The following is a 25529-nucleotide window of genomic DNA, read 5'->3' as shown; positions in this document are numbered from 1 at the left end:
AAAAGTTACTAAGATCAAATGGGATTATCCTGAAAAAGGCATTTAGAAATTACGGGATACATTTTATTGTATCATTGAGACATCAAAAATATCAATAAATCCTGTCATAAGTGGCAGAAATACTTCCTACTTAACGTGAAATGACCCACAGTAACAATTTCATTAAATGAAAATTTTATTATTTTTCTACGTGTTTTTAAAGACTCAGTACTATTCTAAACAAAAGCTGGTGCTCACAAAGGTATACCTCTTTTTTTCACTAGTATTTCTTTAGCTGATAAAAAACAGATGTAACTCTAATATTTTAACTATAATGTCTGTAATTATCATTAGCCTATCACCTGGTGAGTATCCTACCTGCACATCCAGGGATTATCTGATGTTGAACCAAGTTCAGATCTTCATCTGACCCTTCTTCAGCCAATTTTGTTTTCTCAGAATCATTTTCTCCTTTATCATCACTATTGTTTCCATTTTCCTCTGCATTACTCCTCTCAGAGTGGCCCTTTATACCAGAGTTCAACTTGATTGCAGTATCAACCTAAACATTATTTCCAAAGAAATAATTTTCATAAATAGGTAAGGTTTTAAAACCTTAACATTTGTAGACTATTTTGACACTAACGTAAATACATGTGAGGACATACACACATACATACACTAGTGTTAAGCTATTCTAGAAATAGAACTTTTAATTAACTGTAAGTTAATTACGCAAATATAATAACATTTGCACCAAAAAGACATGCCCCATTCTCCAGCAAATTCCAGCGATAATGGAGGAGGGTCAGGAATCCGTCCCAGAACCCCTCTCGGCCAGCTCTGGACATGAGGCATGATGGTCCCTGCTTCTGGAGCTTACACTCAGATGGAAAGTCAAAGGTCTAGAGCTGCGCTCCCCTACAATGACCACCAGCCACATGTGGCTATTGAAGAGTTGGAAAGCAAAGAGTCTGAATCGAGATGTGTTTCTAATGATATTCTTCAAGTCAGAACCATGTGCTTTGGTAATTATTTTTATGCTATTCACAATTTTTCTGTCATTTTGGTTTCTCTTTCCATTTCAGCAATGCTCATTTTGAAAACACCAGTTTGGCACAGCTGTGTTTTCCTGAGAGAGAGCAAGAAAAGACATTCACGGCTGCATCAGGAAAAAGCAGGGATCGTAGTGCCCTGACAGCCATGAGCAGCAGTGAGAGTTACATTAGAAGTGAACATAGTCCAAGAGAGAGGCAAAACCTCAGAGAGATTCAGCCCTTCTGGAAGGAATGCATTTCCCCTCCCAATGGAGGAAACCTCTGCTCCAGGCCATCAGGGCTCAGCCCTTGGAAGGTGGTCAACTCTCGGCCACTGGAATCTGTGTCCCCTTCTGAATCTTCAGGGCAGAAGGTGGATCGTGTGGAGAATTAAACTGCCAGGGATACAAGACTGCACGCGAGCATCTCTGTTTACCTAGACTAGGACATAAGTCCCAGCGGAACTGAGCTGAGTCAGTGGTATAATGATCAGAGGCAACATTTACTGAGGAATTCCTACTGGCCAGGGCCTGTGCTAAGTACTTTATACACACGGCCTCATTCACTCCTCAATGACACTATGGTATAAGCATTACTAGATCCAGCATAGAATGAAACTAGCTGAAGCCCAATTTATAAATAAGCAAAACAATGCCTCCTCTATGTGATCTGGGAGGTGTTAAAGAGGGTTCCCTGTTCAAAAACATACTCTGTGAAAGGCCAGGTTAAAGCCTTAAATTCCATAATAACCAGTAAATCCTTAAGGCTATATAGTTCTGTGAAAATCTTGAAATTGTTAGAAGAGATCACATGAGCCCTGATGCTTATTTATATCTTGGCATAAATGAACTTGGCTGACTTTTCCCTGAGAATGGTTCTTATATAGGGAAATATAGAATATATAACACATAACTAGATATTAGCAATATACTTGGATGGCACACTTCAGGACACAAAAAGACTCTCACATATATCATCCCACATGATTCTCTTAGAATGAGCAGGAAGCAATGAAGTAAAAAGACAAAACTGGAGAACAAATGGCAATCTTGGCCCATTTTACAATTTTACCCAAATTCCCCCACTTCATTAGCACCAACCATCTTTAGTTTATTTGAAAATAAACTAAAAAGAGCTTCCGGAAATTAAAAAGATATCATTAAATTTAAAAATTCAGTGGATCAAAGAGCAGATGTGACACAGCGTAAGAAAGGATTCAAAAAATTTTAAATATATGTTAGAAATTCCCCCAGGATGAAGCACAGCAAAATAAATGAATAGAAAATATTTAAAAAAAAAAAAGATGAGAGACATAAAGATAGAAGGGAAAGTTTCAAACAGACACTTAATGTGACTTTCAGGATGATGAAATAGAAAAAACAGTGGGCAATACTAGAAACTTTTGAAAAAAACAATGGTTGAATATTTTTCAAAATAAACAGAACACACAAATCCTCAGAGTGAAGAAGGACTAGTCTCCAGAAGTATAAAATAAACAAATCCATACACCGGTGAGTAATAGTAGATACTGAACACAAAGAGAAAAAAAAAAATTAAAGCAACCAGAGAAAAGTATCTAAATGAGACAGCCCACAGTGTAATGAATATCGGATTTCCAAAAGCCTTCTCACTGACAACAAGAGAGGCCAAAATCACCTAAATGTAAAGCATAAAACTATAACACTTTCAGAAGAAAACATAGGAAAAAAATTTCTGGAACCGTGGGTTAGACAAAGAGTTCTTGGATACAACCAAAAAACAAAAACAAAAACAAACAAAAACAAAAAACGAGTCTCAAAACAATGTTGACAAAGTGCACTTAACAACATTTAAAATGTTTGCTTTTCAAAACACATGGTTAAAAGAACGAAAAGTCAAGCTACAGACGAGGAAAAAATATTTGCAAATCACGTATCTAAGAAAAGACTCTATCTCAAATATGTAAAGAACTCTCAAAAGTTAACAATAAGAAAGACAAGTCTAAAAGGCAAAAAAATAAAAAATACAATACCTTTTCCAAAAAAGATACGTGGGTTACAAATAAGCACCTGAAAGCTCATTTATCATTATTAGTCACCAGGAAGATGGGAGTTAAAACCACAATGAGATACTACCATATGCCTATTAGAATAGCTTTTTTAAAAAACTAACAATATCAACTTCTGTGAAGATCCAGAGCAGCTGGAATGCTCCTATATTTCTCATGGGAATAGAAAACAATTTTGCAATTTCTTATAGTGAAACCTATACCTACCATACAACCCAGAAATCCAACACCCAGGCATTTACCCAAGAGAAATAAAAACCTACTCTCCCATAGGAAAAAAAAAAAAAATTCAGATACACCTGGATGGTTCAGTTGGTTAGACGTCCGACTTCAGCACAGGTCATGATCTCATGGTTCCTGAGTTTGAGGCCAGTGTGGGGCTCTGTGCTGACAACTCAGAGCCTGGAGCCTGCTTCGAATTCTGTGTCTCCCTCCCTCGCTGCCCCTCCCCCATTGTCTCTCTCTCTCTCTCTCTCTCTCTCTCTCAAAAATAAATAAACATTTAAAAAGTTTTTAAATAAAAAAAATTCAGTATACAAATATTAATAGCAGCTTTATTCATAATCACCAGAACCTGAAAACAACCCAAATGTTGCTCAACATGTGAATGTGTAAACCAACTGTGGTATATCCACACAATGGAACACTAATCGTCAATAAAAAAGGAGTGAACAATTGATATATGTAACAATAGAGGAGTCTCAAATGCATTGTGCCAATAAACAAAAACCAGACTCAAAAGCTGCATACTTTTTAATTCCATTCATATGATTTTCTGGAAAAGGAAAAACAATAGGTATAAAGAACAGATCTGGGGTTTCCAAGATTAAGAGTAAGGGAGATTGAGTAGAGGCAAAGAGGTAGGTAGCATGAAGGAATTTTTGAGGGGTGATGGAACTGTCCTATATCTTGATTGTGATGGTATCACTCTACACATTTGCCAAACTCAGAACTATACACTGAAAAAGAATAAATTTTACAGTGTATAAAAATTTTAAATTAGAAACAAAAGTCAATGAGATACAATGTTAATAGTTAAGATTTAATATCGCAAAGTCACAAACTGTCTCCAAATTCATCTATAAATTCAAAGTAATTTCAGTCAAAAGTCCAAGAGTAATTTTTGCAAGGCCTGAAAAAACAATCTAAAATACAAAAAGAACAAAAAGGACAAGAATAGCTAAGACAGTTCTAGAAAAGAATAAGATGGAGAGACCCATCCTACCAGATATCAAGAAATATTACACAACTAACAAGCGTTAACCCACAATAATGATGCAGGATTAGATGAAACAAAACAGAGAGCTCAGCTAGAAATGGCATTTTAACAAGCCACCTGTGGTTCTGGATGCACGTTAGAATCATCCAGTTTGACATATCTGCACAAGATTTAGACTGCAGACGTGAGGGAGAAGCCATCTTCCCAAGCTCCTGATAGGAAGGTGGCAAGAAATCTCAAAGGCTGTCATCTCTGTATGTCCAGTCACCAGTTTTGTGGTTCTGAGGGACTTGTGGCAGCATCAGAGGCAGAAGCTTTCTGATCTCTGGATTTCAGCCATGGAGGTGTGACCTAGGAACTAACAATCCAAGAGAAGTTTCCTCCCATGATTCCCTTTCCCGCTGGCCCTCCACTGATGCTGGCCTTCCACTGATTTTGAGAAACTGAATTTCTATTATTTAATCCCTGTCTGCTGGAAATGCCTAGAGTGGTCTCTAGTTCCTGCACTAAATCATAACAAATGCTTTAAGAGTTTCGTAAGGTAGAGTCTGGTCCATAAATCAAAAGAATGAATGAGTGGGGATTCATGAGCCTGCAAAGATTTTTTTTACCATAAGGTTTCAAATTTTTGTTTACCACAAGCTTAAAACTAGTACCACATTGCAGATGAAAAAACTGATTCTTAAAAAAAAAACATCAAGTTTAGATATTTTAAGAAAAGAAAAATAGACCACTAAAGAAAAGGAAAGGAAATCATGGCCAGGTAAGGTACCGACTAAATATACATTACATGGTCTTTAACCCGAACTATACTTTTTAAATCACTGAAACTTTTTGGTTAGTATCCAAAATCTATAGAGAACTTATCAAACTCAATACCTAAAAACCAATAATCTAGTTAAGAAATGGGCAGAAGACATGAATAGATACTTTTCCAAAGAAGACATCCAGATGGCTAATAGATACATGAAAAGATGCTCAACATCACTCATCATCAGAGAAACACAAATCAAAACCACAATGAGATACCACCTCACACCTGTCAGAATAGCTAAACTTAACGACACATGAAATAACAGGTGTTGGCGAGGAGGTGGAGAAAGAGGAACCCTCTTGCACTGTTGGTAGGAATGCAAACTAGTTCAGCCGCTCTGACGAACAGTGGGAAGGTTCCTTAAAAAGTTAAAGATAGAATTACCCTATGATCCAGCAATTGTACTACTAAATATTTACCCAAAGGATACAAAAATACAGATTCAAAGTGGTACATGCACCCCAATGTTATTAGCAGCACTATCAACAATAGTCAAACTATGGAGAGAACCCGAATGTCCATCAACTGATGAAGGGATAAAGAAGATGTGGTACATATATACAATGGAATATTACACAGCCATCAACAAGAATGGCGAATCTTGCCATTTACAACGACATGAGTGGAGCCAGAGTGTATTTTGCTAAGTGAAATAAGTCACTCAAAGACAAATACCATATAATTTCACTCATATGTGGAATTTAAGAAACAAAGCAGATGAAGATATGGAGGTGGGGGAAGAGAGGGAAACAAACCAGAAGAGACTCTTAAAGATAGAGAACAAACTGAGGGTTCATGGAGGGAGGTAGGTGGGGGTTGGGCTAGATGGGTGATGGGTATTAAGGAGGGCACTTATGATGAATGCTTGGATGTTATACGTAAGTGATGAATCATTGAATTCTACTCCTGAAACCAATATTGCACAGTACGTTAACTAGAATTTTTTAAATTTTTTTAATGTTTATTTTTGAGAGAGACAGAGACAGAGCATGAGTGGGGGAGGGGCAGAGAGAGAAGGAGACCTAGAATCCGAAGCAGGCTCCAGGTTCTGAGCTGTCAGACTGAGCCACCCAGGCACCCCTAATTAACTAGAATTTAAATAAAAATTTGAAAAGAAAAAAAAAAAAAAAAGGATAGGACCCGAATCCAATAAGACTGGTGTCCTTATAAGTAGAAGAAAAAACACCAGGAGTATGGGAGCATGGAGAAAAAGGCCCTGTGAGGATAAGAGAGAAGCTGACCATCTGCAAGTCAAGGAGAGAGGCCCCAGGAGAAACCTAACCTCTTGGCACCTGGATCTTGGACTTCTAGAACCATGAAAAAATACGTTTTTGTTGTGTAAAAAAAATTAAAATTAAAAAATAAAATTACTGAAACATCTTCATATTAAGAGTCAGTGTTGGCACAGTAGATATTGGAATACAAAGATTTCTTCTTTTTAATTTTTTTTTACATTTATTTTTGAGAGACAGAGCACAAGTGGGGGAGGGCCTGAGAGCGAGGGAGACACAGAATCCAAAGCAGGCTCCGGGTTCTGAGCTGTCAGCACAGAGCCCAACGCAGGGCTCAAACTCACAAACCGTGAGATCGTGACCTGAGCCAAAGTCGGACGCTTAACCGACTGAGCCACCCAGGCACTCCTGGAATACAAAGATTTCTTATGAAAAAAAAGAAAAAAAGCTTACAGATGAGCATTAACAAAGCATAACTGTGAACAAATAAGCCACACTCCAAAGAAAAATAAAAGAAGGAGGGGGAGCAGGAGGTAAAGAAAGACACAGAATTTTCACATTAAATGGTCTAAAGTAAAATCCAAGAAGAAATCTGTGAGTGTTCCCAGACACACCCTCTAAAGAGGATCCTTTAGGGGCGCCTGGGTGGCTCAGTTGGTTAAATGACCAACTTCAGCTCAAGTCATGATCTCACAGTTCGTGGGTTCAAGACCCGAGTCAGGCTCTGTGCTGAAAGCTTGGAGCCTGGACCCTGCTTCAGATTCTGTGTCTCCCTCTCTCTCCACCCCCTCCCCAGATCATGCTCTGTCTGTCTGTCTCTCTCTCTCTCTCAAAAATAAACACTAAATAATAATAATAATAATTTAAAGAAGATCCTTTAGATGGGATGTTAACTACAGCCTTGGTTTATCAATTGCTAAAGTTCGGGAGAAGGACTTAACATTATTTCTAAATAGCAAACTACCATGAAGGATGCTGGTTCTGGTGAGAGCACTTCCAAAGAAGCATTTGAACCTCTGCTCCCAGGACGCGTTCTTGAACTTGAGGCTGGTTTTGAAATTCCATCTAAGTTTCCCTTTATAATATCCATTGATATCCTGAAACAAACAAAAAATTAAAGCAAGTTATATCTTATATGTATAAATGTTTCATGAGTGCTAATGCGCAATTAACTCAGAACCTTTGTTAATAAGGATTACGTTGCTACCAAAGTCACACTACCCTAATTTCATCAAAAGATGTCTGTGGCCACAGGTTTTATGTTACTATTGGTGAAAAACATTCTAGCCAGGATGTTGGACAAAAGAATACAGACTGCTATCTCAATGGCTTCCTATGTCTCAGAAAGAAACATTTACTTTGTCCTTGGCCTGAGAAGATACTCAGGGAGCACCATGCCTCTCAACCTAGATTCACGCTTCATCGTAATGATTTGATAAAACCTCAACTTTTTTCTGGTTTTGCCTACCTTATTTTACTAGCGCTTCCTGTTCTAGCTCACCTTTCAGCCTAGGTTTTCCTCTCAGCTCTGATTTCTCCTCTCTCCTTTGGTGCCACATTTTTATGGAGTACCTATCTCCAGGTCACTGCTCTTTTCCTATCAATCCTCCACTTTTAAAACCCATGATTCTACCTCACCCTCAGAAACAAGAGGAAAAAACCTACTTTCTCTGACAGAGGACAGACACTTATTACCTGGCCACTCACATTGCCAATTTCTATTTTTCGTGTGACACCATCCACAGGCTTGTCATCACTGTGGCTCCCTATTCCCAGTGCTGTTTTCTGAAGCAGGAATTATTAGGCAGGATGGCTTAAACTAGTAGGAGAACAAGGGCATTGCAGGCACACTGATCCTTCCAAACTGTGCATTTGATCAGGACTGTTTCAGATTTGCTCAGTAATGGTGGGGTATCATGCATGCTGAGAAAATGGAAGAAATAGAGAGAATTCCAGGTTCTGGCTTGTCATACTTTACACGTAAACAGATCTCCCAACAATCCTTCCGTAAATTTCATAATTTCACTAGCTTTCTAATTATGAATTAAACCATTTCTCTCATAACAGCAAGAGGAAAGGCAATTGGGCCTCTGGCCCAAGCAAGTGTAACAATGTCCTTTTTGTACCCTACAAAATGATTCATCTCTCTTTCTTTCTTTGAACAGCAGAGGAAGAGTCCAGGGAAGTTTTGGACACAGGAGGAAGCACAAACAGAAACAACCTGATGTTCCTCCAAAGCACACAGAGGGATAATATGATTTGGCCTCCAGCCATTCAGTGTGCCAAAGCTGACGCTTAAGGGATCAGCAGGTCAACTCTTTCCATCTTAGCAAATGAAAAAGGCATTGATCTCCACATTATTCAAACTCTGCAAAAGGATTTGGGCTCACTCAGGAAGGCGCTGACATTATTATTGTGGGATGACGGATCACCCTGGCCCATCACGTCACAATCAAAAAGCATAAGTCACCAAAAGGCCAAATGTCTTGTAAATGCCATAAGCAGCCTGTCAAGGGAGACTTATTGTAGCTTACAGAGGGAGCAATGAGATGGAAGCATTTGCAGAGCCAGGATAATACCTGTCAGGAAGGGGAATAGAAGCACAGGGAACCGTCAATGACATGGATCAGCGACAAGGCTCCAGAAACCTTGCAGTTTGCTTTAGTAAGAAGTTTGTTCTATTATGTTTGCTCCGGAAAATAATAAATTAAACAAAATACAGTTCCCAGGATGGGTGGGTATATAACTGAACAATCTTAGGACTTCGCCCATGTAGAAAAACGTAGTGGAGGAGGGGCGTTGAATTAGGATCTTAAAGATGTGCTTGAGTGTTAAAGAAGAAAGCACAGTAGCCCCAGAGAAACTCCACAAGAAAAATAAAGCGTTGTCAGAGAAAGTAATCAAACGATAAATACTTATTACAGAAGCACTAAATGTTGATTTAACCAAAACTGTGCCTTACCTATATTGAGTGTATGTAGGGAGGAATATGCAAAAAGAGAGGGAGTATAAAATATCTAATCTGTCATGATAGGAAATCAAAGAGAACGTCCAAAAACTGACAAAACCAAGCAATCGTCAAATAAACATAATATTTACAAGTTCATAATGGTTGCTTCTGGAGAGTAAGACTAGGAATTGCTTCTCTTTTCTTCCTTTGTAAATGTTATAGCAGAGTTTGCCATTTTTTACTATACCACTTTAATAAAAGTAAAAATTGATTTTTTAAATAAAAAATAAATGTGAAATAAGAAATCCCCAAGGGAGTAGAAGGAAACATAAAGATAATTCCTGTAATAATAAGTTAATGACTTATTAAACATAAGAGTGTAAATCAAAAAGGAAGAGACTAATAGTTTTGATTACATAACATTTAATGCTCTTGAATGGAAAACAAACTAACTAAAAAGAACTCTAAAGTAAATTAAAAGGCACCAGAGAAACTGGGGAAATTATATGCAACACAGATAATACACAAAAGGTTAATGAATTTACATACTTAAAGAACTCTTACCAATCAGTAAGAAAAAGATATATTCCAATAGAAAACTAGTTAAGGACATAAACAGGGAATTCAGAAAGAAAGAAAGAAAGAAAGAAAGAAAGAAAGAAAGAAAGAAAGAAAGAAAGAGGAAGGAAGAAAGAGGGAGGAAGGAAGGAAAGAGAGGAGAGAAATGTCCGATTCTCTAATTAAAGGAATATACAGAAAAGGATCTGATAGATGATCACAAGTCAAGGACTGAACAGAGGTGGGTTCTTATGGATTGGCGGATTCATGGATATTCTTGGTCTTTTATTTTACCTTTGGCTTATCTGTATTTTCAGATTCTCTACTAAGTAGATCTTGAATTCATAATTATTTATTGTAGAAAAATTTCTAGAACATATTAAAGTGTATTCAAAAATAAATAAAAATCACCCAAAATTCACCACTCTGAGTTAACATCGTTAGCATATTTCTTTTCCATTTTTCCTCTATATGTTTCCACCAAAATTGGACTCATATGTTTCTCACTTAACATGATAAGATGAGCATTTTCTTATTGCATTAAAGATATTTCAAAAATAAAATATGATTCACTTCGGGGCGCCTGCGTGGCTCGGTCAGTTAAGCGTCTGACTTCAGCTCAGGTCATGATCTCATGGTTTGTGAGTTCGAGCCCCACATCAGGCTCTGTGCTGACAGCTCAGAGCCTGGAGCCTGCTTCAGATTCTGTGTCTCCCTCTCTCTCTGCCCCTCCCCCATTCATGCTCTGTCTCTCTCTCTGTCTCAAAAATAAATAAACGTTAAAAAAATTAAAAAATATATATATATGATTCACTTCATGATATTCCTTTAAAGGGCTGATATATGACCAGATTCTAAATTATAACAAATCATTACTACCACATACCAACTTTTTATAACATTCATTTCAAACAAGATTAATTTAAACCTTTTCATACAGGCTTGTGAGAAATGCAACCACCAAGGATCATTTAAAACCAAAATGGGGACACATGGCTGCCATAATTTGCTACTTTTGGATGAAAGGAAGAATTGAAAGAAAATGAATCCTCCTCTGTTTAGAAATAATAAATAGCCAGGCTTTTTTTTAAGTGGAATTATATTTATTTTCATGATTTTAATGTCTAAAAATTATTTCGTTAGGTTTTTTTTTTTTACTTTATACATTTATGATGTAAGAAAGACTTGCCCATGCGAAGGAAAAAGTCAAATAATATAGAAGAATATAAAACTTATTTTTAAGTGTTTTTTTTTTTAATTTCTTTTGAAAGAGATAAAGAGCAAGTAGGGGAGGGGCAGAAAGAGAGGGAAACTGAATCCCAAGCAGGCTCTGCGCTGTTAGCTCAGAGCCAGATGCAGGGCTGAACCCACAAACCACGGGATCATGACTTGAGCCGAAGACAAGTCTTGCACACCACCGACTGAGCCACCCAAGCGCCCCAGAATACAAAACTTTTTAAAGTCAAAAATTTCCTGGGCACCTGCGTGTCTCAGTCAGTTAAACCACCCACTCCTGATTTGAGTTCAGGTCATGATCTCAACAGTGTGTGAGATCGAGCCCCACATCGAACTCCACACTGACAGCGGGGAGCCTGCTTGGGATTCTCTCTCTCTCTCCCTCTCTCCCTGCCCCTCCCCTGTTCGTGAATGCGTGCACTTTCTCTCTCTCTCTCAAATAAAGAAACATTAAAAAAAAAAAAAAAATGAAGTCAAAATGTTCCTCACCCCAAGAACCACTTGGAATAGATTGGGAGGGGGGGGGGGTCTCACTTTTTTTTTTAGGCATATGCAAACCTATCCTTTTTACCTACCTACTCCTCCCCAACACACACACACACACACACACACACACACACACACACACACAAATGACACACACACAATTTTAAGTTAACCCCTTTGTACGAATCTTTCTTTAGTTACATTTACATACCCAGAAGATAAACTATGCTGAGTCAAAGAATTCTTGTGTTTCAAATTTTGGTAGGTTGCCACACTGTCCACCAAAAAGGCTGTACCAAATTACACTACTACCAACAGGGTATGATGAAAGTTCCTCTTTCCCCATTCTGGCCTGGGGTCAATCTAAGTGTCAAAGGTATCTGTGAGTTTGATTTACATTTCTTTAATTACCAGACAAGGCTTCAGTCAAGTGTTTACTGGTCACCTTTTCTTCCCCTGTAGCATGCCTATATATATCCTTTGCTATTTGAGGTCTATTTTAAATGACTGGCGATTGGTTTTAATTATAACGTTTAATTTTTTTTAATGTTTATTTATTTCTTAGACAGAGCATGAGCAGGGGGAGGGGCAGAGAGACAGAGACATAGAATCTGAAGCAGGCTCCAGGCTCTGAGCTGTCAGCACAGAGCCCAATGTGGTGCTCGAACTTCCGATCCTGAGATCAAGACATGAGTCAAAGTTGGACGTTAAACAGACTGAGCCATCCAGGTACCCCATAACTTTTAGCTCTTAAGGAACAGAAGGCACAGGACAGGGGGAGTCAATGATACGAGGTCCTAAGGTCAGGAAAAGTTTGCAGCAGGCTCCAGGAAATCCTGGAGACGCAGTCTTCGTGGAGGCAAATGCTTGGGTCGCCGTAGGGTGGCCCCCGTAGGCCCCGCCCAGCCCGGCTGAGCCCGCCCCCCTGCTGGCCCTGCCCCCTCGCGCTAACAGCCAGTCTCCGGGCCCAGCAGCCGGACACGACTCCGTCCCGCCCTCTCATTGGCCCTGCCCCTCTCCCTGACAGCCCAGGGGCTGTCCCTGACACGACACCGCCTCGCTCACTCTTCCGCCAGTCGCGCGGCGTTAAAGGTGGTGTCCTAACAGGTGCGGTGCCTTACCTTCGCGGCGGAAACTCTGGGAGCCAGTCACCAGACAGCAAAGCATTGACGGGCGCAGAAGCGCGCCGGCTGACAGCGTCACCCCCTGTCCCCCAAAGGGGAGGGTTCTTTCCCGTCACCGCAGCTTTTCTGGAAGGGGAAGGAGCTGTGCGTCTAAAGCCCTCCTGCCTCCAGGGACGCTGTTCCCCTGGCAACCAGAAGCACGAAGCTTCCGGTATCGCGATAAGAGAAAAGGGCTGTACCATGCGGAAATGAGATGTGGGGGGGGTGGGAGGGGCCAAGGGCGGCGAGGAAAGCTGAGGGGAGTCCCGAGAGCTGGGGCAGTCTTGCTGTTTCCTCCGCCTATCCGAGGGCAGTGTGGCTGGGGAGTGGATCGTTCGTATTCACTTTGAACTCGGAAGGAGGATGTCTGGATGCTTATGTGGCTGTCTACCATTAGTATGATGATGCTCTGTAGGTCTGGCATCCTCCCTGAGCTCAGTTTCCTCCTCTGTAAAATGGGAATGACAGTAATTCCTCACAAGATTGTTGTGCAACCCAAAAAGATTACGTGAAGTTCTTGCTAAATTTTGGATTTCATTTAAATAAAAAATACTAGTTTTGCAAAGTTGGGCTACAGTCCAAACTAGTAATGATTTTTATTTGCACTTTCTTTTGGGGGGGATTCGCTCATCTTCGGCACATAAAGACTATTTCCATGGGTTCCCAAACTGATTTTCTTCATCCCAGCACCATCAAATTTCTGCTTTCTAGTATGGACAGCACTTTACAGTTTACAAGGCATTTCCCCATACACAGCCCCTTTAGTCTTGTTACTTTAGGTAGATAGCATGTGTATTCTTTGAGTGTTTTTCAGTGAAGCAAATAGACAAAGGTAAAGTGAGTTGGTCAGGGAACCACAGCTACAATCTAGGGCGGTGCTGGGTTTAAAACCTGGCGGTAAATGCCGTCTATATAGTACTGAATCCTGCGTTTCTATCTCCAACACGGACTTCTCCCCTGAACTCCGCACGTTTATCTAACTGACTATATGACATCTCCACTTAGATGTAAGAAGCATCTCAAACGTAACATGTCAAAAAACAAACCTCTCCACGATCACACCCACTACCACTCCACTCTCTTATCTATCTCAGTAAATGGTAACTCCTTCCTGCCAGGCTCAGACCAAAACACCTCGAAGTCATCCTCAGTTCCTATTCCTCCATCCATTGATTGATGCTACAATCGGTTTGTTATAAACCCTACCAGCTTTACATCTAAAATATATCCAGAGATGGGGCGCCTGGGTGGCTCAGTCGGTTAGCGGCCGACTTCGGCTCAGGTCATGATCTCCCGGTCTGTGAGTTCAAGCCCCGCATCGGGCTCTGTGCTGACAGCTCAGAGCCTGGAGCCTGTTTCAGATTCTGTGTCTCCCTCTCTCTGACCCTCCCCCGTTCATGCTCTGTCTCTCTCTGTCTCAAAAATAAATAAACGTTTAAAAAAATTAAAAAATAAAAAATAAAAAAAATAAAATATATCCAGAGTCTAACTACTGCTCACCACCTTCCGTGCTTCCATACTGGTCCATACTGCCATCACCTCTCACCTAGATTTTTGCAACAACCTTCTTCCTAACTTTCCTTGCCTCTACTACTTTCAAACAGCAGCCTGAAAGATGCTTTCAAATCCAAAGGCAGACCATGTCACTCCTCCGCTCAGGACACTCCGTGGCTCCTCTGCTTCACGCACTCTTTACAATGCCCACAGGTCCTAAATGACCAGGCTCTATGTTTTCTCTCAGACTTCCAGTCCTACCATCCTCTCCCTGGTAAGCTTAGCTCTAGCGTCACTGTCCTTGTTAGTGTTTCTGCGCAGGAATTTCTTCCCAGCTTTTTTCAGAAAATGTGTATGTTTTTCCAAATTAAAAAAAAAGAAGTTGAGAAATTAGAAGAAGTATATTCTAATTCTCCTATGAAAATTAAAGTTTATCAATCAACATAGAAATGTTGCTGAAGAAATCCTCTGATGTCAAGGTGAAACCAAAAGCAGGAAATGCGAGCACTGTGTCAGAAGTTAAGGTCAACATTCTCGGAACCTGGATTGGAGCATGTCACAATCTGATTTGTCAGTCTTGCGTGGAACTGGTGCCATTTTCCACATGTGTGTTCCCGGCCCTGTCTGCTGCTGAGTCATTCTTGCAAATAAAATAAATATTAATAAGTTGATATTCATGGTATATTTTATACAAATTCTATGAATTGTGTTCCAAGAAATAGCAAGTTTTGACTCAAAAGTGAGTCCTTCAATTGGCAATTCCCACCCTATGATTCTGCAAAGTGCTGTTAACCTCACTTGAAGATTTGTATGTTACGTTATTCAAATGGTACCCAATCATGTTCTCTGTGTTCTCCAGTATTTGAATATTTGCTACAGGCTACAGTTCTTATAAACACTTTTATAAAAATGATTCAGATAGCCTGATAACAAGAATATGAAGAAGGTTGAAAATATTTTAAGAATAACTTAAGGCTTTGAGAATTGCTGGAAATTTTGATTTCTTGTTTCTGCATCCCAAAGATCAATATGTTGGGAATTTGGAACACTATTTTTTGTTGTTGTTCCTCCAAGATGGAATAACCTCCCACCACTCCCCTAACCCCCACCACGTGCATGCGCGCACACACACACTCAAACACACTCTAGCCCTCTGCTTCCTCTGCCAGGAATACAGTTGCCCAGCTATCCACATGGCTCACTTCCTCTATTCCCTCAGGAATAGAGCCTGCTTCCTCAGGCAGTTCTTTCCTGACCACCCTATATAAAATAATAATCCCCAGCTCCACATTCCTATCCTCTGTTCCCTTGACTCTGTTTAGTTTTGTTCATTTGTTGTTTTTTTAAATAAAGAGGAGAGATGACACCATTTGTATTCTGATACTAAATAGCTGGGTTATCTTAGGCTAATCTGTTAAACTTTTGTGGGCCATAATTTCCTCATTTGAGAAATGTGGACTAGTTTTTCTGTTGTTCCTTTAAATTTTTTGTATGCTTTTTTTTTTTTTTTTGAGAGAGAGAGAGAGAGACAGAGTGCCAGTGGGGGAGGGGCAGAGAGAGAGGGAGATACAGAATCTGAACCAAGCTCCAGACTGTGAGCTGTCAGCACAGAGCCGGACTCAGGGCTTGAACTCACGAACCGCGAGATCATGACGTGAGCCCTCTGGACGCTTAACCGACTGAGCCACCCAGGTGCCCCAAATGTGGACTAGTTTTACAGTTCTTAACTCTACTGCATTGGAATCACCTGAGGAGATTTCATAACATACTGATTGTGGGGCTGTATCTGAGAGCAAATGAACCTACAATTTCTAGGGCTTCTCAAACTTTAACGTGCAGATAAATCAACTGAGGCTCTTGTTAAATGCTGATTCAATGTGTCAGGTGGGACCCAAGATTCTAACAGGCTCCCATGTGATGCCAATGCTTCTTATCCACTGGCTACTCTTGGAGTAGCTGGACACTAAACAAACTCCAAGTGTCTGCACAATTGTAATATTCTGTGAATAAAGGCCATTCTTTCCATTTGTATTTTTGGTGACTAATGGTGCTCTTCAAGAGAATAACATATTTCAGATTTCTTGGGGATGTGGGGAGAGAAAATCAACTTAAGAAAAATCAAGGCTATGACCCATCTGCCTTTTTTTTTTAACTTTTGCTTTTAAAATATATACAACAGGAGATACCTAAGAAGCAAGTGAAAAGAAAATTCAGGCTCAATAGAAACAGTGTTTCTTCACTGTAACTTTACCATTAAAAGTAAGTCCCCACTGACTTCATTTCGCAGGAAACTCATCTCATTTTCTGTCATTGTCACTTTCTTTATTTACCTCCTGCTATTACCTGTGAACTGCAGAGAGGCTATATGCGCCTTGAGGGCAAATTTTAACAAATTGTATATGTCGTGTGTTAGTACACAATACACTGTGTCTTTGTTGTTAATTTCCTGACTTCTGTCAGCTATTGCAGGTGACGCCCTCAAAACGGTTCATATTCAGATACGTCAGAGAGCACCCTGTGCTGTTTTCTGAAGTGTTGTGTTCAAAAAGCAGACAGGGGCGCCTGGGTGGCTCAGTCGGCTGAGCGTCCGACTTCAGCTCTAGGTCATGATCTCGCAGTTCATGAGTTCGAGCCCCACATGGGGCTCTGTGCTGACAGCTCAGAGCCAGGAGCCTGCTTCGGATTCTGTGTCTCCCTCTCTCTCTGTCCCTCCCCTGCTCATGCTCTGTCTCAGAAATAAATAAACATTAACTTTTTTTAATTTAAAAAACATTTCTAAAAAAACAAACAAAAAGCACAGACACATTCTAGAAAGTATTGAAAGCCTTTCAATAATTCATGAAGATTTCTACTAGAGTCAAGATATTTTAAGTTAAAATGTCCCTGTCTCATTACAGGTTGGTGACCTAGGGCAGTGTTGGTTTCAAAGTTGGTTTTCGTTTTCAATCTCTCTCTACCCTTGACCTTCTCCTGCTAAGTGGAGTCAGATTTGAATGAATGAGAGAGAGCCCGCATTGTATTCCATCTGGGACCCAGCTGCCATTCCAGCTTTGTTGCCCCAATTTCCCTTTTCTTACCATAAGCTTCAGCAAAATGTGACAGCACACTTGGGAGTGGAACCTCATTAAGCCTTCTATCATACATTCTATAAACTAGACTCAACAGCCATTTCTTTTGGAAGGAAGTTAAAAGCGTGTGCCGCTGAACAGCTCCCATATCCTGTGAGTTTATGGCTCAGTGTTATTTAAAAATAACATTTACTGAGCATTTAGGACATACCTTAGATGTATCATCTCACTTCATAACCTCCTATGAGGTGGCACTATTATTATGCAGATTTATAGTTGAGAAGCAGAGCACAGACAGGTTAAGTAATTTTTCTGAGGTCACTCAGAAACTAAGACTGGTACTGAGGTTCCAAGCCAGTTCCAAAAGCCTGCTCTCTTCACCTCCTCACTGGACTAAATTCAAGAAAAGAGGCTATTTGTATCCACTAGATGGTGCTGACTGTCTGTTAAAAAAAAAAAAAAAAACTCGCAGAAATTCGCTTTTCTTGGATTTTTAGGTGTGATTCAAGAAGCCGCTGCACCCAAATATCCTGTATGTTTGAACTGTGTTAGGATCCATCTTTAAATAGTCATCCGGGGCACCTGGGTGGCTCAGTCGGTTCAGCGGCCGACTTCAGCTCAGGTCATGAGCTCGCGGTCCGTGAGTTCGAGCCCCGCGTCAGGCTCTGTGCTGACAGCTCAGAGCCTGGAGCCTGTTTCAGATTCTGTGTCTCCCTCTCTCTGACCCTCCCCTGTTCATGCTCTGTCTCTCTCTCTGTCTCAAAAATGAATAAATGTTTAAAAAAATTTAAATAAATAAATAAATAAATAGTCATCCAAACTGGAAAAGTAAAAATTAAATCTCAAAAGAACAGAATGGGGTTTTTTTAATAACTTAGTGTATATTATTACTATCTAATATCAAATGACCATTAGTGACTTTGAAAGACTGAAGTTCTCATACCTTTGTATTTATATAAAATCTGCAGACTTAAAAAGAAGTCCATATTTTATTTCATTTGCCCCTTTTATATGGACTGCACTCCCTCCCACACCTCCCAATCCTGCTCGGCCATGGTGCCATCCACATAACCAAGAGACGTGAACAGGGAAGTAAATAAAGCCTTGAAGAACGAACAGTAAGTTCTGAAGCAGGTGACCCTATTTTTACTCAAAGTAAAATGCACTTTAAGTTTAGTACATGTTTAGTATATTTCTAGTACTTCAAAGTTATGAAATAAATTTGCTAAAAATGGATTCTCAGATTTTATTGTTTATAGGGATTATTTTATGTTTTATTTAAAATGTTCATTATAGGGGCACCTGGGTGGTTCAGTCAGTGGAGCACCCAGCTTGGGCTCAGGTAGTGGTCTCAAGGTTCATGAGTTCAAGCCCAGCATCAGGCACTACATTGGCAGCTCAGAGCCCGCTTTGGATTCTCTTTCTCTCTCTCTCTCTCACAAATAAATAAACATTTTTAAAAAATAAAATAAAATGTTCATTTTAGTCCCTATTCCCTGACTTGGTAGGTCTGGGGTCAAGCGCAGGAATCTGCATTTTAACAAACCCCTCGGTGATCCTGGTGCAGCTGAACCATGAATTTGCTTTGAAAACCACTAACTTAAAAACCTTGTTTCAAAGAGTATATGGTGATGAGGCCACTTCTCTGCGAGGCACCATGGACCCCCCTAGAGCTGCGCAACCCAGAGACATTCAGTACCTCCTTGGTAAATATTAATCAAGAAAACTGGAGAATGTTCTCCCTTCCCATTTCCTTGATTCACAACCCTTTCCTCCCTCTTCCCGTCTACCGTGGAGTGCTTCGCAGCCTGAAGTGCTAGAGAATGTCCCCCTTTTAAAAATCGAGGGGGAAGTAAGTTTGCCATTTGTCCATATCTTGTTAGCCTAAATACATAATGATATCCCTTGAAATTTTTAAGCGAAAGGAGTTAACCCAGGTGTTGTCATATGACCTTGTTTAACTTGTTCAAATGATATGAGTTTCGGCATGGGGGAGGGGGCGCGGAGAAAACTAAACTATGCCAGGAGATCGTGGAGATGCATAGAAATCAACACACAGGGGCTCCTGGGTGGCTCAGTCAGTTGAACGACCGACTTCGGCTCAGGTCATGATCTCAAGGTTTGTGAGTTCGGGCCGCACGTGGGGCTCAGTGCTGACAGCTCAGAGCCTGGAGCCTGCTTGAGATTCTGCGTTTCCCTCTCCCTCTGCCCCTCCCCCACTCATGCTCTGTCTCAGAAATAAACATTAAAAAAAATTTTTTTTTTGAATCAACACACATACACACACAAACAGTGTGGCTTTACGTTCATGACCCAGAAAGCTAATAGAGGCTTTTTCTTTTTAAGATAGTAAGACAAATAAATCATGAAGACATCTTCTAAAATCCAGAATGTTTTTTGATTTTTTTTTTTTTTTAATCTCAGTTCTGCCCTCCAGAGATCATCTCTGCCAAGTGAGTCATACACCAGTAAGGGAGAAATCTGTTTCTCTTCTCAGAGAATTCCCTCGCAGTAACAGGCTGCTTCATTCTCCAGTTATATTGCTGGCTCCAAAGTTTGGTCACCTGTAGCAATTCTGGATCTGTAAAGAATTCAAGAGTTGCCAGAACATTCCCGAGGCTAGCCGCAGTTTCCATTGCTGGATGCCAGCTGAGATTACAGTGTTCTACTCCTGGCATGTTGCCTCCGCCAGCGGGATGGGTGAGACACTGCTTGTGCCTAGTAGCTGAAGAGAAGTTTAGCAATTTCTCTGTGGCAATCAATCCTGGGCGCTGAACCCTACTGCTTCTGACCATTATCCATGCATTGAGTGTCATACTTCATTCCTATCTTTGATTCCAAACCGTAACTTCTATATTGAGCTAGGTCTCTGATCCTATAGGGTTTGGGTTTGGGGGGTTTTGTTTGTTTTATTCTTTTTTAATGTTTATTTATTTTTGAGAGAGAGACAGACAGACAGACTGAGCATGAGCAGGGGAGGGGCAGAGAGAGAGGGAGACACAGAATCCAAAGCAGGCTCCAGGCTCCGAGCGGTCAGCACAGAGCCTAACATGGGGCTCAGACTCAACGCATGAACCAAGAGATCATGACCTGAGCTGAAGTCGGTCGCTCGACTGACCGAGCCAGCCAGGTGCTCCTGTCTTTTATTTTGTTTTGTTTTAAATCGGGTCTCCCGCTCTATGTATTAAAATGCATTTTTAGTATATAAATTATATAATTATGTAAATCTTTATTTTAGCACAAAAGAAAGTTAAAAGGGATTCACATACCTTTCTAGAAATGTATTCAAACCAAACTTTAAGGGTCTTAAGCGGCAATGTGGAAAAATTAGTTTTCTCAGGGTTAAGGTCTCAGAGATAAAGAAGAAATCAGTAACTAAGCACAGGGTGTTGTTCTTAGCAGCCAGGCTGACATCCTGGATTTCTTAGCATCTCACTTACTTCTAACACAATCCCTTTTCTTAGCTCATATCCAAAGGGACATTTCCATCTGAACATGCAAGGTGTTTATTACACTAGGAACTACTCAACATTTTGGTGACTATCGGATTTCTCGTTTAAACTTCTTTCTTCTGTGATCATCCAAACTCCTTATTTAACAGAAGCTGATCTATTTTCCCTTCATTTTGTCGTAACAAACTGGAATGTTCTAATTTGGCTGAAAATGTGTTTTGTGACTCGTACACTGACATAAAATCCATTTTAGATCATGCATCCCTCCCTGGTTTGTCATCAGGTCTCTGCAGAGTTGACCGGGGCCTGGCCTTTTGACCTCCCTCCACCTGTGTCTTCACCTAGTAAAATAAGGGCTGGATAAAGGCTTCTAAGCATACTTTGAGCTCTGAGACTCTGTGATCACCCAATTGGAGCAGACTTGGCTCCGTCTGGAAATGACCTGCTCAGGTGTCCCAGCTTCAACTGCAATGATACACTTACCGACATAAGAGACACCCGCTCAACAGGCTCGACAGCAATAGCTGCTTGTTTAGCAACATCTGGGCAATAGTAACAGCCATCTGTCTTGTCCTCTGCAACCTAGAAGCAAAGAATTAAACAAAGCAAAACAATAGCTATGCCCTATTTTTATAGCATGATGCAATAGAATGAACTGAAAATTGGTTTAGGTTTTAATGAGATTTGGACTTGCATCCCCCTCTACTGTTGCCTTCAGAAAGACAAGCCTCTGGAGGCACCTGGGTGGCTCAGTCAGTTGAGTGTCCGACTTCGGCTTTGGTCATGATCTCACAGTTCAGGAGTTGGAGCACTGCGTGGGGCTCTGTGCTGTCAGCTCAGAGCCTGGAGCCTGCTTCGGATTCTGTTTCTCCCCCTCTCTCTCTGCCCCTCCCCCACTCGTGTGTGTGTGTGTGTGTGTGTGTGTGTGTGTGTGCGCGCGCGCACGCGCTCTCTCTCTCTCTCTCTCTCTCTCTCTCTCTCCATTTCTCTCTCTCTCAAAAATAAACATTAAAGGCTCCTGGGTGGCTCAGTCGGTTGAGCCTCCAACTTCGGCTCAGGTCATGATCTCACAGTTTGTGAGTTTGAGCCCCATGTGGGGCTCTGTGCTAACAGCTCAGAGCCTGGAGCCTGCTTCGAATTCTGTGTCTCCCTCTCTCTCTGCCCCTCCCTGGCTCATGCTCATTCTCTCTTCTCTCTCCCTCTCTCTCTCCCTCAAAAATAAATAAACTTAAAAAAATAAGAAAGACAAGCCTCTTCACTTCCCCAGGTTTCAATTTACCAGGCTGTCTATTTACTAATGGGAAGGTAACTCCTGAACACTTTCCCTTACTTTATAGAAATAGAGAAATTAAAATGTTCTTGAGATTCTGTATCGAATGTTTCGCTGCAATTGTTAATAAAATGAGTATTCTTATTTCAAATAAAAGCAGCCTTCCGATCTATATTGGAGAATGCCATTTGTCTCCCATGTTTTACTACGGACGACTTGGTGTTTTGTGAAAATTGCCAACTATTTTCTTGATATGAATCTAGAGATCGTTACCTTGGCCCCAATTGGAGGGCCATCTTGTATCCAGGTGGCAGAAAATTGCCAACTATTTTCTTGATATGAATCTAGAGATCGTTACCTTGGCCCCAATTGGAGGGCCATCTTGTATCCAGGTGGCACACTGGCATTCATATTCATTTGTCTGCCTTTCACTGGTCACGTAGTCAGAGTCAAATCCTCCAGCAAACTAATTCTGGGCAAGTGAGTTTTTTTGTTTAAATTTTTTTCAAAACGTTTGGGACAGAGAGAGACAGAGCATGAACAGGGGAGGGGCAGAGAGAGAGGGAGACACAGAATTGGAAACAGGCTCCAGGCTCCGCGGGGCTCGAACTCACAGACCGCGAGATCGTGACCTGGCTGAAGTCGGACGCTTAACCGACTGTGCCACCCAGGCGCCCCTGGGCGAGTGAGTTTTTTAGCCTTTCTCTAATCGTGTCTCGCGATCTCGACAGGGGCAGGACTAGGTGGTCACATGAGTCCCTTCCAACTCCTCCCATCCACTCCCTTGACACAGTGTCTGCAGTAAGGGGGATGTCCCAGTGCTGGGCAGCGGTTGCCCATCTGGAGTAAGTAGCAGATAAGAAAACGGAAAGCCTTAGTCAGGAAAGTATTTCTTCATCATCTCAACAGGCTGCCTACTGAATTATTTATATTTCAGCCTGAAAATGACGCTTAAAGGCACTGGTTTCCACTCCCCACATCTTGCTTATGGGTTAGGCATTTTTTAAAATCATGAGTCCTGGTCCAAGGTCTTAAAAAAATATATCAATCTCCTTGGCCCCAATTTTTTCGTTTTAAATTATAACAAGGCAAGATCCTCCATATTCTAAGTGCTAGGATTGTGTGAGGTAAATGGGCATTTCATGGAGAAAGAAACTTCCTGAATTTAGAGAAAAACCTTGCCTAGAACCATCCACAGAACAAAATCACTAATGAAAACGCACGTTCTCAGAGAAACGTAATTTTCACTTTCCTTCAGCCCCTCTTCTTAGCACTTGTGCATTTACTGCCGTCTGTCTCTTGTGGGGGATTTTTCTCTCCCCTAAGCTGTCCAGAGGGCAGAAACCGTACCTTAAATACTTTATACTCTGCTATAATAACATTGCTAAATGCAGTAATATTTACTGTCATGAACGAATGAATCTTGTTAACATTTCATGTACTCGCAGAAGACAGTATCAAGTGTCCCTGCGGGAGCGTGGGCAACGGGTGAGAATGATTTGACGGCAGTGACTCTTAAATGAAACTAAGGGTAACCTCGGTGCAGAAATAACCAGGAGCACATGAGGCAGAAGACGATGTCTGTGATTACTCTCAGCCGAGTGATCTGAATCTTGGCATTCCATTAAGGGTTTCTTCACATGTACTCTGAACGGAATTACTCTACCATGAAACAGGGAAAAATCACGAAGCAGAAGGAAATTGGAGAACTAACATTGAGAAAAACAGCTGTCAGGCTTTAAAGGTTTTAATCCAGTCCCCAGTACAGTTTAATAATATGTGCCAAGTGGGTGTTCAAAAAATAACCGTAATAATGGAGGATGATAATGTACATCAGTACTTTGGAGGGTGCAGTGGAAGAATTGGGCCTTAATGCCTTCAGTCCTGCTTTTAGCTCTGTCTCGAACTTGCTTTGTCTCCGAGGGCTAATGACGTGGCCATCTGTACCTCTAGTTTCCCCATCTGCAAAATAAAGATCATATCATTTCCTACCGAAAGTCTGTGGGCTGTGCTTTAATATCCTCCAGGGAAACATCATATATAAATACAAAGTAGGCATCGAGAAGCCAAATGCTACCAAAGGAATAAACTTTAAGGCAGAGGGTATTGTAAGTTAAAACTAATTGAGATTTTCTAAATAATATTCTAATGACTTAAAGTAGTTAATGCAAAGGTACTTACATTATGTTCACCTTAGATATTATTTTTTTCAATGTTTATTTGTTTTTGAGAGAGACAGAGCATGAGCAGGGGGAGGGGCAGAGAGAGAGGGAGACACAGAATCCAAAGCAGGATCCAGGCTCTGAGCTGTCAGCACCAGAGCCCGACACGGGGCTCGAACTCATGAACCGTGAGATCATGACCAGAGCCAAAGTCGGGCGCTTAACCGACTGAGCCACCCAGGCTCAGTGCTGACACCTTAGCCCCACTTTAGATATTTTCTTAAGTAGATGTAGACATCAATTATAAATAAGTAAACAAACTCCGGAATAGTTTAATTCATTAAACTTGATATTTTTGTATAAATCTAAAATATTAAGTGGGTTCTAAATTTCTGAAGCAAACTAGCATTACTTAAACTTGCTCTTAAAAAATAGCAATAATTGGGGCGCCTGGGTGGCTTGGTCGGTTAAGCGTCCGACTTCGGCTCAGGTCATGATCTCACGGTCCGTGGGTTCAAGCCCCGCGTCGGGCTCTGTGCTGACAGCTCAGAGCCTGGAGCCTGTTTCGGATTCTGTGTCTCCCTCTCTCTCTGCTCCTCCCCTGTTCATGCTCTGTCTCAAAAATAAAATAAACGTTAAAAAAAAAAATTTTTTTTTAAAAATAGCAATAATTCTTAAATGCACTGTAATAAATACACCCCCAAAAAAGAAAGAAGAAATAGTTCTCCTAGTTACTGAGGAAATATGAGCGCGGGGGGGAAATAGAATTGAGAACACCCTATAATTGCCTAGTGCCTAGAGCCGAACCAAAGGAATTATCTGAGCAAACTGACATTATTTGAGCATACCAGCCGAGAGCCATTGGCTACTCTGACTCTGAAAACCTAAATGGCCTATTTTTCTCAAATCCCTTTAATGATGCATATGGTTTCTTCTCTTTTCTTTTGTTTAGTCTGATGGTACGCTGCAAAATCCGGAAGTTTTTAAAAGTTGATTTGTATTTTTATCTAGATATGTAGAATGTTTTAAAATATAACAAAAAGGCTTAAAACAAACAAAGCAGTCCCAGAGACCAGGACCTGCCATAATTTTAGCTGTTGGACAGTCACACATCTCCGTTATTTCTAAATATGTGTATTCTACTCTCTTCTGCACTACCCATTTTGGACATAATTTGCCTCTTGTCAGGGTAAGTGAGGATTGCTGTCTCGTACAATCATCCCGTTTACCTCTCCTCTACCTTCCCACTATCACTGTAATTTTGATTAACTCAACATTCATGGTTTACATTAATATGCCCACTTGAGAGTGAAAAGAAGAAACAAAAAAAAATAGCTCATTAAACTTTTTTTGAGTTCAGAA

The 25529-nt window shown here is 40.7% G+C and overlaps 1 protein-coding gene across 7 annotated transcripts in view; it reads right to left on the bottom strand.

Moving 5' to 3' along the window:
* The window catches only part of FSIP1 (fibrous sheath interacting protein 1), a 207893-nt gene extending 195034 nt beyond the window's left edge, over positions 1-12859 (bottom strand). For all 7 annotated transcript variants that reach the window (XR_006218675.1, XR_006218676.1, XR_006218677.1 and 4 more), the window contains exons 1-3: positions 12680-12859; positions 7293-7425; positions 358-541 (exon numbers count right to left, since the gene is read on the bottom strand). Coding sequence is in view for 4 of the 7 variants with exons in the window: in XM_042989175.1 (XP_042845109.1) it covers positions 358-541; positions 7293-7418 (310 nt within the window). In the remaining 3 variants the exon portion in view is untranslated. The remainder of the gene's footprint in view (positions 1-357; positions 542-7292; positions 7426-12679) is intronic.
* Positions 12860-25529: the final 12670 nt, after the last annotated feature.

Source organism: Panthera tigris, chromosome B3, assembly GCF_018350195.1.
Source record: "Panthera tigris isolate Pti1 chromosome B3, P.tigris_Pti1_mat1.1, whole genome shotgun sequence".
Classification (NCBI taxonomy): Eukaryota; Metazoa; Chordata; class Mammalia; order Carnivora; family Felidae; genus Panthera; species Panthera tigris.
This window is presented reverse-complemented; position numbering and strand designations above follow the sequence as displayed.